Here is a 19519-nt window from a genome sequence, read left to right as displayed (position 1 = left end):
ACCCCCTAGAAGCCTCTCTGGTTTTTTAGTTTCATCCCTTAAGCCCTCCTTGTGGTGATTAATGCTGATCCCAAGGTCACACTGAAGGTCACTACATGACCTTGAGAGCCCTTGGCCTTTAGCTCCTCCTACCACACAGCCTGCTGGCCTGCCCCCGAGGTGGCCCTCTCGCCCTGCCTGAATGGCATTCCCAGAGCTCTTCCCTCCAACCTGGCGTTGGGCCCTCCAACCTGGCATTGGGCGCCTGGGTGGGAAGGACTGAGAGCTAAGAGGCCAGCTCAGCCGGTCAGGGGCAGCGCAGAGGGCGGCCTCCCCACTGCATGCTGACGCCCCTCTCCCTCTTGTGTCCCGCAGTGGGATCCCAGGACAGCTTGCTGGAGATTACCTTCCGATCCGGAGCCCTGCCTGTGCTCAGCGACCCTACGACCCCCAAGCCGGAGGACCTGCCCTCGCCGCCCCTGGGCGCTGGCCTGGCTGACCTGGCCCTGCCCACGGGCAGCCCCTTAGGTAGGCGCGACTGCTTGGTGAAGCTGGAGTGTTTCCGCTTCCCCGGGGCACGGGGCCAGCCGATGCTGGGTGGCCTGGAGCTCCTCAAGTTCCGGGAGTCGGGCATCGCCTCTGAGTACGAGTCCACCACGGACGAGAGCGAGGAGGAGCTGCCGCGCCTGCTGCATGTGCGGCAGCCCCAGGAGCTGGGCGACAGCCTGGACGACGAGATCGCCGTGTAGGGCCAGCAGTGGGGCCTTACGGGTCAGGGGCCTGGGCGGCTGTTGTGCTGTGCTGTGCGGCTGGGCATTTTTGGTTTCAGGGAAGGATTAGGATTTCGCTTCGGAGGGTGAAGGGGAGGACATTGGATTCCTCGAGGGGATCAGCTCCTCTCTCCCTCAGTAACCATGGGGAGGGGCAGACCTTGCAGAGCCCACGGCTTTGGGACAGGGTCCCGAGGACCAGCAGGCTCCTTGCTGTGTCTGTGATGCCTGCAGCCCCTTGTGCTCCCCCTCTGTGTGGTCCAGCTGGGAAGGGAATCATGTACCTTCTCAGGGGCCTTGTGTCTGGATACCCAGGACGCTGCCAGTTGCCTCACCCTCTGACCTCATGGGAACAGGTCCTCCCCCCACCCCTGCAGAGATGGTGGTGGCTGAACACTCTGGATCAAAATAGGCAGGACAGTCCTTCAGTTAAATGTGGATGTGGGTCAACTCTTGGTAACCTGCACCCAGACATCGCTCTGTGTCCAGCGTTGAGTGTGCTTCTCTGGGAAACTGCGTGTGACATCGGTCAGGCCTTGCTGTGGGGGGACAGCTTCTGTGCTGCTACATCACTTAGGTCCAGCTCTTCTGCCCACCTCCTTCCTGCAAGCTCAGCCATCCACATAGGTGGAGGCTGTCCCCGTCTTCTGTGTCCCCCTGTCCTCTGTCCTCCTGTCCTCTGTGTCCCCCTTGGCTGTCCCCACTGAGCCCCCAACCCCCCATCCACCACCTCTCAACCAATCTCCTCCACTAGGCAGTAGTGATTGGTTCTTACTTCAAAAAAACCAACACGGGCTGGTAGCTGACACTGCTCATGTCCACAGTTCAGAATCTCTGCCACTTGTCAGGGACCACAGCCATGTACCCCTGCCACATCTCTGTGGGCCATGCCTTGAGCACACCTGGGCAGTCCTCTTACCTGGCCGTCTTAGCCTTGCCCACTCAATACCACGGGTGACTGGGCAGCAAGGACAGGCTCTTTTGTGTGATGCTATTCAAGGGTCGGTTGGTGAGAATGGAGATTCTGAGCCCTCCCGTTTCTTAGCTGAACGGCCCAGGGGAGAGGAGCCGATGTAGCTCTGTCGGCCTACAGTGCCCTGGGCAGGGATAGGGCGGCGTGCCCTGTGTGCCTGCATGTGAGGGAACGGGCGGGTGTCGGCTTGTGGGTCACTGGGAGGTGTGTGTTCTTTTCCTCATGTGCACCCGGTCAGAGAGGGTGGCTCTGTCTGTTTTATTTTCTGATTACCCATTGGAGGTGTGTGCGGACACTCAAGGCAGGAAGAAGCAGGAATGTGAGGCCCAGGAACCTGAGGGACGGAGGTCAGGATTCAGGCTTGGCCAAGATGGCAGCCCCCCAAGGGCTCCTGGAGTGGGCCCCCTCAGGTCATCAGAGCTGAGAGTTTGGAAAGCAGAAGGTTGGGCTCTGAGGCCACTGGGTTGGGGGTGACATGGCGGATGTTGGATAGGATGTGGGAGGAGGGGGACAGTTTGAAAGAGGGTCCTGACAAACTTGTGAACGGATGGAGGAGGGGGTGGACGAGGGTGAGAGCATTGGGGACACTGTTCCCTGTGCTGCTGGCCTGACCCATCAGCACCTTGCCCTCAAGTACCCCTGGGCTCCTGACCCCTGCCTGGTCCTGGCCTTTCCCCAAGGTGACCAGACCAGCACCTACTGGGGTGGAGCTGGGACTCAGGACAGATCTAGGGCCTGTCACCTGCCCTCCTCCTGCCCTGCCTCTTCCTCCGAGCCCTGCCCTGCCCTCCATCTTCCTGCTCCGCCCGTGTGGAGGACAAGTGGATGCCAGGCACCAGCCTTGTTGGTGCCCAGCCCCCTGGGGCCCGCAGTACAGACAGATGGACAACTCCTCCCTGCAGGGCCCTCTGCACAGCTCCTTGCCTCCTGCTGCTCCCACTGCTCCTGTATGGGGTCTGTCCTCTCGCCCACGCTCTGCCCCCTGCCTCCTGCATTGTGTGGGTAGGGCGGTGGCACAGGCTCTCGGGGAAACGCTTCTGTTCCTGTAAGTGCACTTACTCCGGAGGCTGTCCTTGTCTGGCGGCTTTTGCTAATAAACCTTTATTTCTAAACGCTCTTCTGTCGTCTTCTCTTGCTTCCTCTGCTTCCGCTGCTGCTCCTCCTTCTCGCTGTCACCATTTCAGAGGCACCCTCAGCCCTGTGACGCGTTCCCGGGCCATGGTGTGAAGATGGATTCATGTCTGACTCCAAGGTCGTGTTTATATAACCGGCCTGGATCTCACCCAGGGACGGCTCTTCCCCAGGGGACACGTGTCCCTGCCGGGAATGTTTCTGCTGGGCACACTTTCTGTCATCACGGAGGATGGTGCTGAGAAAGTCACGGATCACAGTGAGGGAGGAGTGTTGGCAGGTAGTGGGTGGAGCCGGGGACACGGTGTCAGCCGTGCCCAGGGTGAGGCACCTGTCAGCATGGCTCCTCTGACTCCAGTCAGCCTGGGTTATGGCGGAAGCAGCCAGTTTGAGTGCTTGGAAATGCATGATGTCATTGCTATTTGGAGCTAAAACTAAGATCACCAAGTCACAGAAGCCCACTGAGTCCCTGACTGGATATCTCATGTGAGGTTGGTCAGGTTCTGAGTGAGTCCATCCTAGAAAGTCTGCTCCGAGGCCAAGCTGGCTGCTCCCACAGGTCAGAGGACTGGTGCCATGGCCGTGGGCTCAGTGTCAGGGGGGAGGCCTGTGGTGCCACGGCCTGGGCTCAGTGGAAGGAGGGGAATGAAGGGCAGGTGCCGGCGAGGGCAGCATGTTAGTGGGTAGGAGAAACTGAGTCTTTGGTCAGGACTTCTAGCCATTTGGAGGGCAGATAGCTGGTCGAGCCTGGGTCTTTGTGGGGCCCAGGCCTGCAGGTAGCCCAGCTCACATGCCCTTGTCTGGCTGAGCAGCCTGTGAAGTGCGGATAAAAGGTACCACGTGGAGTTGATACAAGGAGTGGATGAGATTTCATTCTGAAGCTCCCGCAGAGCGGACAGCCCAGGGCCAGCGGGGGTGGGGGGAGGTGCGCCGCTGGTCAGTCCAGTGCTGCGTGCTGGGCGCACTTTCTGCTGTCACTGAGGATGGTGCCGAGAAAGTCACAGGTCACAGTGACATTATTGTGACATGCAGGGAGCACCTTGTCCTTAGGGTGAAACACTGGACAGACAGCGGTTGGCAGGTGCGGTGGCCCTTGGGCTCGCACCCTAGGCGATAGCTTCCCTCTTCTCTCATGAGCTCTGTGTCTGTGACACGGACGCCCTGGAGGAGGGGTCGCAGGCTGGCAGAGGGTGCAAGAGCAGATATGAAGATGACTTTTCTCCTGGTTCCCACAGACCGTGGTGAGGCCATGAATACCTCCCTGCTCCCACCCTCACGGTATCCCCTCCAGAGCCCTGTCAAGGGGACATATGATAGTAACATGTATACAGAGGTGTCTGCAGGGTCTCAGGTGGCTTTTCCACCTGGAGAACCAGAGGGTGGAGTGAGCACAGAGTAACTCATCTGCTCCCTGAGGAGCAGGTCCATGGTGAGGTCAGGCTGTCTGGGGACCACCCGCCCCAGAGTGGACAGGCCAGGACTCTGCTGCAGTCTGCAGGTCAAGGGGATTCTGGGTGCTGGGTGGGTGGGTGGAGGGTGGGGAGAGGAGCAGGGATGGGTTGCGGGTCTGGGACAAGGAGGAATGTGGACTCAGCCTCTCAGGAGGGGACTGTGATGGTGACATCAGGAGAGGGATAGGCAGGAGCAGACGATGGGGCTTTGGGAAGCCTCCCTGTGACCTGGAAGGAAGGGTGGCCTCCTCCTCACGGTGTTGTCCGGGACATGAAATGAGAGGCAAGGAGGCCTGAAAGTGAGACAATTGAGCACTCCGCCCTTTGTCCCCCCGCTCCCCGAGCCCACCCATGCTTCTGGTCAGAGTGGGCAGGGAGTCTGCTCAGAGTGGAATAAGCGGTGGGCTCCGCAGGGCAGCACCTGGCAACAGGAAGCAGTGTTTTCATGTGTCCACCGCGTGTTGCCAGGACTCCACACAGCCGCGTAAGATGCCCGTCTGCTCTGTTTCTGTGTGGAGGACAGTGTTGGGCACATCACCCGTCCCGTCCCACCCCTCTGATCCATTGTCCCAGGAGCTTCCAGACTGTGCCAAGGTTCTGTCCTGTTGGTGGACAGAGCAGGGGAGGGCGTCCACCTGGTTTCCTCATTTGTGGGTGCTGAAGGGGGCAGTGAGGACTGGTTGCAGAGGGACCAGCAAGGGAGCCAGGCCTGAGGGCGGTGTTATCACACCCAAGTGGCATCACGGTCACTTGGGGGCCTAAGAATCTCATCTCTAAATAGTCCTCAGGGGCCGACAGTGCTGGTCCAGGCACCTTGCCCTGAGAACTACCATCTTAGTATTTCTCCCCAAACTTCAGGTGTGAGAGAGAGAGGCGAGGGAGTGGGAGGGCAGGCCTTCCGGGATGTGGGCCGAGGTTGCTAGGCAACTGGTAGCTGAATGGGCTGGGACAGGGACAGGGACTGGAAGGACACAGCAGGTGGTGCCAGGTGACTTCAGACTTGACAGAGCTGTGGTAACGGGTTTATTGGCCTCTCCCTGGAGACATGACCAGGCTCTGCCCCTGCTGGCCTGGCTACTTGCGGGCCTGGCCGCCGCCCAAGGACAGCCTGTCTGCAGGCCGGGCCCAGAGGGCCTTGAGCTTGCGGTAGAAGACCCGGCAGCTGAAGCCCTCCCTGAAACCGCACCTGATGTGGCTCTTGAGGGAGCACAGGGTGGGGTACATGCGGCAGCAGGCTGCGCACTTGAAGCCGTTCTGCTGCGCCGGGAGCCACCGGGAGGCCCTCAGGATGTCCTGGGACGTGATGTGGTCCGTGGCATCCCCGTGCCTGGGCTTCTTGGTGGCCTCTCGGGGGCTGGTGTTGTCGGGGGAGGAGGAGGACGAGCGCAAGCTGTCGGCCGCGTCCTCGGGGAGGCAGCTGTCCCCCCGGCCCTCGTCCCGGGGCAGCTCCGGGAAGCCGTGGGCCTCCAGGTAGCTTTCCTTGTCCACACACACGAAGTAGCTGTAAGGGGAGAACCACGGCCGGTAGATGGTGCAGCTGCGCCTCGGCTGCTCCCCGTTCTGGGGGTCCCCCAGCATGCAGTCTGCAAAGGAAAGGCCGGTCTGAGCCCGGGCGCCCGCAGGGCAGAGGCCGGAGTCTGTGGGCAGCAGTCAGGCGGTGGTCCAGGGCACCTTCTGCAGCCTCGCCTCCCCTTTCTCTTGCTACAAAGGGCAGTGTGATCCCTGGGTAGAGACTCCTCCCAGTCCCCACACCCTGGCATCTGCCAGGTGCAGCCAGCAGCCAGACCTCTGCCCCCGATGTCCCCATTCCGCCACCAGGAATGTGGCCATGGTTCCCACTCCACCATCCCTGCCACAGCCCCCCAGGCAGAAGCTGGTCCCCACCATCCTGGGAATTGGGAGAGGAGAAGCTGGAGGCCTGTACAGCTTGCGGGGCTCTGCAAGGGAGGACCAGAGAGGAGCCTGCAGGGAGAAGGCATAGCTGGGCACCTGTCCCAGAGGAGCATCCCAGTCCCAGAGGGCTCACCTGGCGAGAGCACCACCCCTTGCCGGAGGGCGCTTCTCGGGTGCTGGGGCGGCGGGGCCTGCGCTGGGTTGGAGGCCTCCGTGGGGAATGCGGTCTTGGCAATGTCTGGGGGGCAGAGGAAACCTTCTGGGGAGCTGGGCGAGTTTGGGAGTACTCTTCCTCGCCCCCACCCAAGACATACCTCCAGGCTTCCCCTCTGTGCTTTACACAAAGCTGGAGTAAAACAGTGGCTTCTCCTGCCCCCAAGAGGGTCTGGTCACAGCCCAGTGTGGTCCCTTGGAGGACAAGGAGCCGGTTTCTCTGATCTCCCACCCACAGCAGAGAGTGTACAGGGGACCCTAGCTGCCTGTCACACCCTGGATGGCTGCTGACACTTGGATAAGAAGCTGACCTGTCTCCAGTTCCAGGGCAGTGGCCCTGCTCAGTCTGCACTCAGTAGTGTCCCAGGTGTTGGGGAGAGTGTGTGCAGGGCCTGTAACATGATCTAACAAGTCCTCCATTAAAAGTTTCAAGCTGGAGGGTGGGGGGGCATCTGTAATACTTCCACTAGTAAAGATAAATTTTTAAAATAAAGAGGGGAAAAAAGCTTCAGACCCCCTCCCCCCCCGTTTCTGTGGCCCTTGGGCAGAGCTTACCTGGCAAGCTGGGGCCTCGTGAAGACATGAGGTCAGGAAACGTGCTCAGGGCCGAAGACGAGACTCGTGGTCCCGAAATGCTGAGGAGCGAGAAGCTCTCCATGTTTGGACAGATTTGGGCACGCGGGTCACACGCCTGCTCCCAGGAGGCCCTGGGTTGTCCTGACGATAAGCATTCTGAGCACAGGTGACATCACAAGCAGGCCCCCGGATTCCACCTGCCCACCCGCAGGGCCACCTTCAGAGTCTGTTGCAGGAAAGACTGACTTTTCTAGAGACGCTCCGACATGTCGCTTCTTGTGGCCGCCTTGAAGGAGGGTCCCCAGGGCGAGGGAGACAGAACCTTGGCGGGGGCTGTCTGTGGGCCACTCTGCTCTTTCCCGCCACGTGTGTGTTGTCACTGTCACCCAGCTCTGAGAACCTCTGTCCTCTGAAAAACCTCCCTGCTCTCCTCCTCCACCCGTCTGACCTCTGCCTGACCTGTGCCACCGGTGCTTCTGCTGTTTTAGTTTCTGGTGATGGGTTTTTGTTTGTTTGTTTTGGGGTATATTTTCCCCATGTTCTTTGGAAATAATTCTAAACTTATAAAAAGTTACAAAAATAAAATTACTACGAAGAACATGGGTCGGCCCTGGGTGCAGATTTCCCTCCTGCTCCCTTCCCCGTTTTCACGCCAGTTCCCTCCCTCTCGTCTGTGCGCAGGCTGTGTTTTCTCCTGAGCTGTCGGAGGCCAGTTGCCCACATAAAGTCCCTTTATGCCTACATCCCAGTGCCATCTCCTGGGAATGGGGACCAAGGGCGATTTAAGTGGTTGGTACTGTCGGTTTTTGGCAAACGCCTGGCTTGCTCCACGCTTTGCTCATTGTGAGCAACCTGTTGGGAGACATAACAGCCTGGCCCGCGAGGGGCGTGTGGAGGGGTGTGAGGGGATGGGGCCCCTTGAAGGTAAGCTGGACGTGCCCCATCCTAGGCACGTGTGACAGGTGTTGACTCAGTGGATACCACATTTTAGATCTTAAAGGGGACACGTTTGTGCCGTGGGTGCTTGCCCACTCAGGGAGTAGCCGTGGGGGTGGGGGTGGGTGAGCCTCTGGGTGAGCCAAGCTGTCCTGTCTGTGTTCGTGCTCAGGACCTGACCGCCTACAGGACAGTGAGCACCTGGGTCAGGGAGTCAGCGTGTCTGAACTATGATCCCCACTCCATCCTTAGTCCCCGGGTGGTGCTGGGCAAACCCCTCTGTCCCCTTGCTTTCCCTCAGCCGTGTTAATTCAGACAGTTGGTATGGACGACCATCTTCCTGGTCTGGAATCTAGTGATTTGTGTGTGGAAAAGAGATGGCCTGGTAATGAGTGATGCACACAGATCCTGAGGACGTGGTGGTTGATCCTGCCCAGCCCAGGGCATCTGCCACTGCGAGCTGGGAGCTCTGACGCTCGGTGTGAAGGAACCGTAGGAGCTCACCCAGTGCCTCTTGTAGGTTGTTCAATGCGTCTCTGCCTTATTTAGTTGAAGTTAATGGGGACCTGGCTACCCGGGGCCTGTGGTAGCTGCAGGGTCTCTGTTTCACTTACATGGTCCTCGTGGTGTCGCTGCTGGTGGTTTAGGTGGTCCGTCATGGCATAAACTGTGTCTCTCTCTTGTTTGCTCCCCACCTGCTTTCCGAGCCCCTTTCTTGGTCTCACAGGTAAGATACCATCTTTCTTATACCATCTTTCTTATAAATGACTTATGTCCCCATATCTGATGTGCATGTTGAAAGGGTGTTGGGAGGGCCATGGCGTCCCCCTCACTATTTTTTTCTGAACCACCAAGCCTCTGGTCCTGAGGATGGGGGGGGGGGGGGCAGAGTGTGGGGCCATTAGTGCCACCCACAGGAAAGGGGCACATTGCTCGTCCCTTGGAGGTGGGGGTGAGGGATCCCCAGGCAGAGCCCAGCCTGACCCCAGGAGCCCCTTCAGGCCAGTGGGGGGGGGCAGGGGGATGGCTGGGCGGCCTTCATAAATTGAAAAAGGCTCGGAAACAGTTTCTTTACAAGTTTCTCAGCCCAAAATGCAGCCAGTTTTTAAGTATCCATATAGAAATTTAACTCAGTTAAACAAATTTCCTAAATGCCTCCTGCCGTGCAAGGCCCTAATGCTGAGCGCTACAGAAAACACAGATCACACGAGGTGCTGCGTCCCCTTGAGGAGCTTGATGTTTTATTGTAGAGACACGTGGACTTGAGAAGAGGGCGTGCAGGGCTGCCTTTAAGTTCCTGGAGAATGCAGCATGTATGTTCTGGAGGGTAGCCAGTGCTGCCTGATCCAAGGTTACTTATGTTCATTAGAAATGTTTTTGAAACAGTTACTCAGGGGCTCACAATTTGACAGGTGCTTTTAGAAATGACTGACTGCTCTGAAAACTCAGTGAGGGAACAGCATGGAAACTTCTGAGCCAGGGGCGGGGGTTTGCCCCCTCCAGCACTGTGGTCCAAACACCTCCTGCTTTGGGGGGAAACAGTTAAATGCCTTGGTTTCCCAGGGCTTCTCTGCTAGTTTGCAGATTTCGTGGTTACAGAATATTTACAAGGATGTGGAATGTGATAGGCAAATTATGCAAAAGAGAATACAAGCGGCCCTCCTTGAGTAGGGTCGGGAGGTGATGACTCTGTTTAGGGTGAGCTGGTGGGCAGGTCTCCAGCCCAAACCCCACCAGCACCAGCTCTATGCTCATGCCCCAGGGACACCCTCATCAAGACCCCACATGTGCCCCCAGGGGTGCTTTCCCTGCACAGGGTCAGGGGCAGTTTCAGAGGTCGGGACTGTGGGCCCATCACAGGGGGAGGTCTCTAGGCCTCTTCCAACAGCCGCCTCCTCCTACCCAAAGACCCTTAGAATATGGCTCACCTAGGTCCTTGGCTCAGAAGGGATTTCTCTGCCCAGTGTGTTCCCTGGACCCAGGACTCAGCTGCACAGGGCAGAGAGCTACTTCATGCAAAGGTCGGCAAAGAGAGGGAGCTCCCTGCCCCCAGCCCCGCTTAGGAGGCCCCGAGAGGACAGGCACGGAGCGGGGGTGCTGATCAGGACAGGAGCCTGGGACAAACACAGCCTCTCCTTCCCCAGGTTGGCAAGCCTGGGGAAGCTGTCAGGACTGAAACCCATGCTCCTTCCAAGGCCCCAGGTGGGTCTGGCTGCCTGGAGGAGTGAGCTGGGTTTCCAGGGTCCAAAGATGCCCTATGCGAGTGTGGGCAGCATGGCATAGAGCCCTCGAGCTTGGCCTCCACACTTCTTCATCTGCAAAATGGGTTCAGAATTCAACTCAAGATATTTATTGAGCACCTACTGTGTGTGAGACCCAGGCCCACTGTTGAGAATACGGAGATGAATGAGGTGTACTCCCTGCCCTGCAGGTGTTTACACCCAGTGGGTCTGCACCCAGCCCTTTGAGTGGATCATTCCAGCTAAAGAGAGGCCCCTGAGGGAGGGACCGTCCACCAGGCAGGTTTAGGCAGCTGATGTGAGCCATGGCTGGCAAAGCTTTGAACGAGAAAACCGGAGTTTTGGTTCCACCTCAGTAGCAACAGGCCCTGCGGCCTCGGGCCTGGCAGCTTGTCACTCGGCCCAGCTTAGGGTTAGCTGAGCTGGTGCTTCACGGGCACCTCCGCGGGGCCAGCCCACTGTCCCACTGTCTTCCCTGGGAAACTGCTGCCTACCAGGCTCCAGTGGGAGGTGCCTAGCACAGGCCTCACCCCTGCTGCCCTGCCCCCAGAGGCCCAGGCCCGAGGTAGGCAGCTCTCTGAGCTGCAGCAACAAGCTCACCCATCTCGCTGGTTCACCCTCATTTTTATTTTCTCCAAGGCGCCTGTGGCCCACGGTACGGGGACAGTGTGAGCCCGGGGGCGGACTGGGGTGGGTCAGCCTCTGGCCGCAGCCTGTGACTGACTCACTCTAGCAGCAGACCAGGCTTTTGGGTCCCATGTTCCCTCCAGAAACCCAGATGGGAGGTTCAGGTGTCTTGCTGGCTCTTTTTTGTATGTTTCTGGATCTTCATGCAGTGACACGTCCTGGGCCTGGTGTAGGGAGGGACATGCAGACCCTGTGGTCCACAGCCCTCCCCACTCACTCAGTTCTGTCTCTGTTCATAGTGGACCACAGCATGTTTGAGAATATGAACGCATCCCTCACGCCAAAGCTGCAGTCCAGCCGCTCTGTGCCCCACTTGTCCCGGCCAGGAGCCCCCTCCGTGGCCATGGCCCCAGGGTCTGTGGAGCCTGGCGGGCCAGGCCTCTGGGTGGGCAGCAGCCAGCACCTCCGGAACCTGGGGAAAGCCATGGGGGCCAAGGTGCATGACTTCCTGCGGAGGAGGGAGCCCTGCAGCCTGGGTGGTGTGGGAGCCATGGAGGTCAACAGGACAGCGGAGGCCCAGCTGGCCGGTGTGGCCGACGGCAAGGATGACAGGTGAGTCACCTCCCTCCTGCCCCAGCATCCCTGTAGCATGTGTCGTAGCTCGCTGTGCCACTCTGACCTCCCAGTGAGCCAAAGCCACTGTGCTCGAGCCACTGAGACCCACGCTGCAGGGGGAGTGAGAGCTGGGCGAGGTTGGGGTGCAGCATGCAGCTGGGGGGAGAGCACACGGCAGGGATGGGTGGCCATCGTCAAGCCTGCATGTCAACTGTCACGCCTGCAGGTCAGCCCTGCCAGAAGCATTCCCTCGGCTGGACCCTCCACCACCCATAACCCGGAAGCGAACCCCCCGGGCCCTGAAGACCACACAGGACATGCTGATCTCGTCACAGCCGGTCCTAAGTAGTCTGGAGTACGGGGTGGAGCTGTCCCCCAGGCAGCCCCAGGACTCCCCTCCCCAGGCCCAGCCTGGCCCCGAGGACACTTCACAGCCAGAGGCCCCAATGCAGAGGGCCCTGCCCAACGGCGAGGTCTCCCTGTCTGTACCGGACCTGCTCCACCAGGATGGCCAAGATGAGGCCAGGCTGAAGGCGGCCGAGTGCAGGGGGGCCTCCCCAACCAGCCCCATCGAGAGGAGTGGCCTCCAGCTCAGCCTGAGCCCCATCCACCTGGCAGAGTCGCTGCAGGATAGCAGCCCCCAGCCTGGGGTGCGGACCTGCAGCCTGGACAGCGAGGGGCCACACCCTGACCTTCTGTCTTTTGAGTAGAGCCCCTTGCTCCTCCTGCCAAACATCCCTGTGCTCTCTTCCACCCTCATCCCCAACTCCACGCCCCCCACACCACGTCCCCCTTGTGCACAGGCCCCAACAGAGCCCCCCAGGCTGGGGCAGGGCCAGAGCCGCCGTCCTAGGAAAAGGGCAGAGAACTGGGCCATCCCTGACTTCACTTCCTGTGGGCCCCTCTGCCGCTGGCTGAAGCCCTGGACACAGAGCTCCCGGCCAAGGGTTGAAGGTTCAGGGGAATATTCCCTGTCTATCCCACACATGTCTGCTCTGGGCCCCCCACGTCCTGCTCTCCTGCTGCCTCAGGAACCAGGCTGGATCAGGAATGATGGGTTTGGCTGGATGATGGGCCCAGACCCAGAAGCCGGCACTCTGACTGCAGCCCAGCCTGGTCACTCTTGGTCCCAAGACAGTGCAGGCCCCTGGTGGTTATCTTGCCTCTGTCCCTGTGGATGTGCTTACCGGGCCTGAGACCCCGAGGCAGCGTGGGGCTGGGTTTTCCAAGTGTCTCCCGCCTGCTGCCTGCTGGGTGGAGAGCTCAGTGGGTGCTCAGCACAGAGCCATCCCAGGGAGCTGGGAGATGCTGTCACCAACTCCGCTCAGGCTTGCTGTGTGAGAAAGCACCCCACTCTGAGCTTGTTTGGTGAGCCCAGCAGCTTGGCATTGGGGGCACTGGTCCCCAGAGAGCTCAGAGCAGACCAGGCGCTGGTCCATGGCAGCTCTCCCACCCTCTGCTTGAAGTGGCGGGTTCTAGGGTCCGAGCTCGGGGTGTACGTGGCCCTGGTGCAGACTGAGAGGTTGGGACACTCCTTTGGGACACAGTGGGACAAATTACTCAATGGCAGCTGTTTGCTCTGGTGCTGAAATTGCCACTGGCTGGGCCCTTCCTTGGGGCCTCCACCTCCCTTCCTGGTCCTGGTGCCACAGGGTCCCTCACTCCTGCCTTTGGGAGCTTCATAAGGGGCTGACCTACCCCACCCTACCTGGGTCCTGGCCTCAGGTAACCACTCTGTCCCTGTTTCCCCAGGGGTCCTGTCCTGCTGTCTTCCTGTCGCCAGGCGGCCCTGTCTGGGGGCGATCCTCACCCAGGGGGCCTTTGCAGCAAGAAGAGAACATCCCTTCCCTTGAGCAGGGTGGCCGGTTCCTGGGAGAAGGCTGGGGCAGCCAGTCGGGTTCGGCGTCCTGTGACCCCTGCAGCCCCCTTTTCTGCTCACTGTTGGGCTTTGCACTCGGTCACTTCCTCTCTCTCTCATCACCAGCCTGTGATCCCCTCCCCATGCCAGCTCTGCCAAATCTTAACGTTTGCACCCACCCACCCGGGAGCCCTCCCAGCATTCTCACCTCCACAGCCCAGTGACTTGCCACCTCCTTCCATTTCCCCAGAAGAAAGGCTTAGGCCCCAGCTAGCAGGGAAACCTGCCTTCCTCTCCCCACAGTGGTCCCTGCCCCAGGCACCGCAGGCCTGGTGAGGTGAGTGGAACTGTGGCTTTAGGTCCTGCTTCCTCCAAGGGCATCACTAGGACATGACACCTCACGCTGACAGGCATTCGTCCTCAGGGCTCACTGGTCAGGCCTGTGTCTCCCAGGACAGCTAGGCTCGGGGTTCTGCACAGAACACAGCGGGGCCAGGGTAGGGGAGCGCGCCTGGCTTCTCTGGCTCCCTGCCAGGGCTGGGTTTGCTTCTCTGAGGGAGGACATCCTGCTCCCCAGAGACCAGGCTGGCTCTGGCCGGGTGCTGCTGTGGCCCTGGATGCAGAGGTCGTGGGCCCTGCTGCCCTGAGCACCCTGCCCCGCACCCAGGCTCATCCAGGTCCTGCCCTCAGACCGGCTTGTCCCAGATCACCACCAAGTGACCCAGAGTTTCTCAGACTCGCGCTCGATGCCTGGTAGGGGCTGTGGGTCTTGCTCCAGGCACTAGCTGGCCTCCCGGTGGCCACCCTGCCATCCTCCATCGGGCAGTACTGCTGCCTGGGTGGGGTGGCAGGGCAAGACAACCTGGCCCCAGATGTTGCACGTGGGCAGAGGCAGGATCAAGGGCTTGTGACCTTGCTGAGGACCGAGGCTGCGGCCCGCTGCACCCAAAGCCCCGCCCGCGTCCCATGTCCATCTTCAGCCTGACGGCCCTGTGGCTGCGGTGGGCCACCACCCCACACGGCAGCTTCAGTGGGAGCCTGGGCCTCGGTGGCCCTGTCCACGCAAGGACCGGGTTCTGTGTCCATGTGAGGAAGTTGGGGCCACCATCTCTCCCTGTCCCCCGCCCCCCTGTTCAACACAGGTTTACCCTGACGGACCCCGTGAGCTTCCAGAACCGACGGGGGGCCGGCACCTCCCCTGCCTGGTGGAAAGGGGCCCTGTCACGTGTGCAAGGTGCAGGAGACGCGCCTGTAACCCTCCGGCTGTGAAAGAACAATCGCCACCCCGTCGGGGGCGGGAGGAGATGCAGAGCTGTACTGGGAGTTTTCTAGAGATTTTATATTTATATTTTTAGCAGTTCTCTGGTGGAAGACAATGACAATTAAACAGTCTGTTTGTTTTTGCTGGTTTGGTCTTTCCTCCTGGTGGGCGGGGAGCGGTTGGCTTTCTGAATCTGACTTGTCACCGAGAGTGTGAGCTCCTAGAGCCTCTGGAGGGACTCGAGGAGAAAGTGGAGCAAGACCGCCAGCCTCGGGCCCTGGGCGGCGGTCCCCTAACTGGCCGCCGAGTGTCCCTCTCCCCACCCGACCCGGGCATGGGTGTGACATGTGGGTAAGACCCTCGGGAGGAGGCAGGGAGGAGAGCAGGTGACCGAGTCACCCCCCAGCCCAGGGACTCTAAGCTAACTGGGTGGCATTGGTTCATAAGCTTCAGGAACGAGGTTGCCGTGAGGCCTGTCTCCTGCGTGCCCCCACCCGCAGCCTGGGCTCTGTCACGTGCGCCTGTCCCCTTCCCCCCCCCCGTGGCCTCCGCTCCCCTCTTTGCGGAGCCTTTGTGCTTTCATAGTCTGTCGCTTCTGGGTTCACATCCCACCCGTGAGTGAGGCCATTCGGGTTTTTCTCTCCCATCTGGCTTCTTCGCTCAGCACAAGATCCGCGAGCTCGATTGCGCCACGAGTGGCGGCTCAGCGTTCCCTAGTGCGTGCCCTTGTCGTCTGTGTCCAGACTCCACCCCGTGGCGCCCGGGTTGTTTCCACGTCTCGGTGACCGCGAGTAACGCTGCAGTGAACGTGGGGCTGCGCGTATCTTCATGAGTGGTTTCGTATTTCGGGGCCCGGCAGCGGGATGGCTGGGTCGTAAGGCAGCTCTCCCCGCTCCTCTGCGGAGCCGCCGCACGGCTTCCCGCGGACCAGCCCGGCTCCCGCAGCGCAGAGGGCTCCCTCTCGCCGCAGCCTCGCCCCGGCCTTCAGACGGCGGCCGGCCGTGGGGACAGGTGGGGGGCTTGATCTGCATCTGCCTAACTCCCCGCCCTCTTCCACCCAGGAAGGGTGGCTGTGGCTCAACACTCTTCGGGGAGGGGCAGAGTTGCCACCAGACTTGGGCATAATCACCGCCATCAGCGTATGTCAGTGGAGTCCCAGCGAACGTGACTTGGAGCAGAGCCACCCTTGGGACCGGTGGCCCACCCGGCTGAGAATCCACCAGGCCTCTGCCCCCTTGACAGGCAGGGAAGGGGGGCAGGGAGGCGAGGAGGGCAGCCGGCGGCCAGGGCTGGGGCCTGCCTCCGAGCTCGCGGGTCCCCGCTCCACCCAGAACGGGCTCAGCACTGGGCTGAGGCTCTGGCGTCTTCCGCGTGGGACCCACCCCCACAGCCCGTCTCAGGAGGCGCGTGGGGGGGAGCTGCCGTGGGGCAGACGGCGCCGCCCTGGGAAGGCCGGGAGCTCCGCCGCCCGCCGCGCCTCCCGTGGCCGCGCCTGGCTTCCACGGCCTGCCTTCCCACTGCCGTGCAGGCCCCGACTGGGGCTCAGATCAAATGTGAGGAACTGCTGCATAAAAATAGGACTGGGGAAGATTTTAAGTGTAAAAACGAGTGTGTGTCGCATTTTAACGCTCTGCCCTGAGCCGAACCTCTGTCTAGAAACGGGGGTGCAGACGCTGGTGGGAAGGGTCCCGGCTCGGCCCCCAGGCTGCGTGGGTGGGGGGCTGTGACCCACCCCCGTGATGGGGTGTCAGCAGGATGTGAGACCGGAGTGTTCCTGCCACAGAGCTCGATCTCCAACCCTGAGAGGCCGTTGGAAACCTCCGTTCCCCAAACCGGCATATGCTGGGGGAGCCCCAGTTGGGGTTCAGAACGTACAGAATCCACATTTTAGAGCTGCAGCCCACAGACCCCGGGAGTTCTAGGGCTCCCTGTCCCCCCCCCCATCTTCTCCCTGCCCAGCCTGGTGAGGCTGGGGAACTCGGGGATGGCATCTCTGAGATTTTGGTCGTCGGGGTGCCCTGGGCGTCACTGGTCCCTGCTGGGTTTGGGGTACCCATCTGGAGGCACTTCCGTGGCTCCCCCATGACTGGGAACAAGAAAGTCCACGTGAAGAAATGAGCCCTCGTGTTGGAATCCACCCTCCGCTGGACAGAAACGCGTGCGGACTTTGTCTCCACCCCCAAATCCACGCTGGACACGGCGTGTGGCCGGTGAGTGTCGTCCTTCGCCCTCCTCCTCCTGCCCTCTCCCCGGGCACACGGTGAAGCCCAGGTCACCCACGATGAGTAAATTCCGCCACTTTCTGAATCCAGAGCCCGACCCTCCTGAGTGTCCAGCCGCTGCCTGAGACACAGGCCGGCTCAAGAGTCTGGAGAAGTCGGCCCACAACCGTCCCTCGGTCACCCGCCACCCAGCAGGACACGTGCTCCAGGAGACGTCACCGACCAGTTCGGACTCAGCAGCTACTTCCCTTGTGTGAGGTGCCTGAGGAATCTGTCGGTAACAGTAGGAAATACTGGGGTGGCTTCACCTTGGAAAAGACAAGAAAAACCCCACACAGAAAGCACCCTCCCAACAGACTGGGGCGTTTCTGTTTGGTTTTTCTGTTGAGCCGGCCCAGGTTTAAGCACAGCCGATGGTCCAGCCTGCTGCAGGGGCGGCTCCCGCAGCACCCCTCGTCCCTGTGGCCACCGTGGGAATGGCCCCCTGAGCCAGCGAAGCGGGACGTCAGCTCCACCGGCCTGGCCGCTCCCAGTGGAAGAGCTCCTACCGCGTCCCGAGCACAGGATGGATGGGCCCACTCGCGGGACAGAGCTCGAGTGAGTCCAGACTGACCAGCTTGGAGGGCCTTCCTGGCAGCCTCTGGGTTCTGGTGATTTCTGTCTTTGCCCACCTTTTGGGCTCAGTGTAAACCTGGGTGCACCGTGTCAGGAGAGGTCAGAGGACTTTTAAGTCCACCTGCTGAATTCTCTCGACCCGGCAGGTGTGACATTTCCAGGAGCTGGGTCTGGGAGGCAACCCCTCGCGTAATGGGGCTGAAGGCTGAGGCCGTGGTCGTGGTCAGCAGCCCTGCCCGGGCATCTCCCCATGTCCCCTCCCTGGTCCATCAGCAGTTACCAGTGTGTAGTGCGACTGGCTGGGGTCTTCTGGGACGTGTAGCTGGCTGGGTTCTCTGCCCTGCCCCTTGCCAGCTTCATCTGTGGCTGTGGCCTCTGGGCTCTAGTCCCTGGAGCCCCATGCTGCTTGAGCCACCTCTATGCCTTCATTCGTGTTTCCCACCTGCCCTATCACCTCTGCCTCTCCTTCCTCTGACTCTGCAAGGCTGTGGTCACTCATCTTTCAGACTTTAGCTCAGTGCCCCTTCCTCCAGGATCCTGTCCAGGACAACCCCACCGCCAGCCCATCTGCTCCCTGAAATGTCCTGTATGTTTTCCATGGGGGCACCTGCCCCGTGACGTGGGGAGGGGCTGCCTCCTGGTGTCTCTCCCATGAGTCTCTTAGCTTCTTGAGGGAGGGACCATGCGACCTTCATCTCTAACTGCTCAGTCCCCAGCACCTCACCTGGCACATCGCAGGAGCTCAATAATGACGTGCTTTGAACAGAACTAAGGAACCTGTGGTTTAACGTGGGCGATTTTGTGTGTATGTACACTGTCATGCGAGGACTACTGGTTGCCAACAACTACGCCAAGTGTAGTGACCACTCGGCCAGGGAGGTTCACTCTAGATGCGGACAATCTGAAGAGGACCGTGGAGCCGAGGGAGGGTGAGACATTTACTTTATTTGGCTCTTGTAGGCCAAACATACAAGAGAGACAAACCCCACTCTCTCCCGGTGGTGGCCAGCTGGGCATTCACGGGGGACATACTACACCCCAGGGGACAAACCCATCCAGGGGGAACGAACTGCTCCCCGGGGGAACAGTCCACACCTCTGAAAGTCCTGGGCCAGTCTTCTAGGAAGCAGGACAATAGTGGCTCTCAGCCAAGGATGGGTCAGACATGAGCCCGCTAACGCGGCATCTGTTACGACTCTGCTATATCATGTTTACATAATTGGGGCCTTTGCCTGGAGAAGGTGGCAAGAAAGCCTAAGAGTTTTCACTTTCCCTACAACACAGACACACACACAGACACACATACACACATGTGCTGAATGGTGTGGAAGAGGCTGGACTGGGCCCCTCCTGGGTCTCACGCAGACCAACCACCCTTCCTTGGTCCCTGCACCAGAGGGTCAAGCAGAGAAGGACTGAGGGAGGCCGTTTGCAAGGTGGGGAATGGTTCGTGGGCTGTGGACCCTCGTCTGTGTCCAGCTAGAGCCTTTGAAGCTCTGATCCCTGGGTGGGCACCTGGCTGCATGACTGGTAGAAAGGGGCACTGACATCTACCTAATGTGCAGAGGCCACACTTTGGTGCCAGGCACCTGCCCTCTGGTCACCACTCCTCTAGCTGCTCTGAGTCCCAGTTCATAATCTTGTGCTCCACCATCCGGGGTTTTGCTGTTAATTGGTGCTTTACTGTTATGTAATAATAATATAATAATAATAATGATATAGAGGAGTCAAAGGCCCCTCTGTGTCCTAGTGCTAACCGGTGTGCATCCGTCTTGTTTGCTTTCCTCTCTTAGTCGTATGAAGGCCTCCTTTCAGATGCAGATGCTGTTGTACATTGTTCAGAGACACAGGGTCTTGTTACACCCCCTACCTTGAAGGTAGGCATGCGGGGGCCACTTCATAGACGGGTAACCTGAGGGCGGGATCGTGACTAAGCAGACCGCCTTATAGCTGATCAAAGGCAGAAACCTGAAAGCCTGGGTTTCGACTTGGTGGGCAGTTGTTCCCCCATTGCACCAGCCAGAAAGTTCCAGGAGGTGTCTGTTCCTTTGGACTGTCTTCAGGGTGAGTGCAGTTTCTCCAAACATTGAATATTCAAGTAGGATGGTAATTAGAGGCCCGTCCCCAGCCCTCACCTGACAGCAGAGGGAGCAGGGAGG

The 19519-nt window shown here is 60.0% G+C and overlaps 2 protein-coding genes across 3 annotated transcripts in view; one reads left to right on the top strand and one right to left on the bottom strand.

Moving 5' to 3' along the window:
- The window catches only part of LOC308548997 (carboxyl-terminal PDZ ligand of neuronal nitric oxide synthase protein-like), a 122195-nt gene extending 107530 nt beyond the window's left edge, over window positions 1-14665 (top strand). For both annotated transcript variants that reach the window (XM_081121227.1, XM_081121226.1), the window contains exons 10-12: window positions 355-507; window positions 11089-11401; window positions 11631-14665. In XM_081121227.1, the coding sequence (XP_080977353.1) occupies window positions 355-507; window positions 11089-11401; window positions 11631-12114 (950 nt within the window). In that variant the 3' untranslated portion in view covers window positions 12115-14665. The remainder of the gene's footprint in view (window positions 1-354; window positions 508-11088; window positions 11402-11630) is intronic.
- Window positions 5379-7068, bottom strand: SPATA46 (spermatogenesis associated 46; the record flags this gene model as incomplete). The annotated part of the gene is made up of 3 exons (XM_081121859.1): window positions 5379-5887; window positions 6331-6435; window positions 6966-7068. 3 exons carry the CDS (start codon window positions 7066-7068, stop codon window positions 5379-5381), a joined length of 717 nt encoding a protein of 238 aa, XP_080977985.1.
- Window positions 14666-19519: the final 4854 nt, after the last annotated feature.

The sequence above is a fragment of the Miniopterus schreibersii genome, assembly GCF_964146895.1.
Source record: "Miniopterus schreibersii genome assembly, chromosome: 19".
NCBI lineage: Eukaryota > Metazoa > Chordata > Mammalia > Chiroptera > Miniopteridae > Miniopterus > Miniopterus schreibersii.
This window is presented reverse-complemented; position numbering and strand designations above follow the sequence as displayed.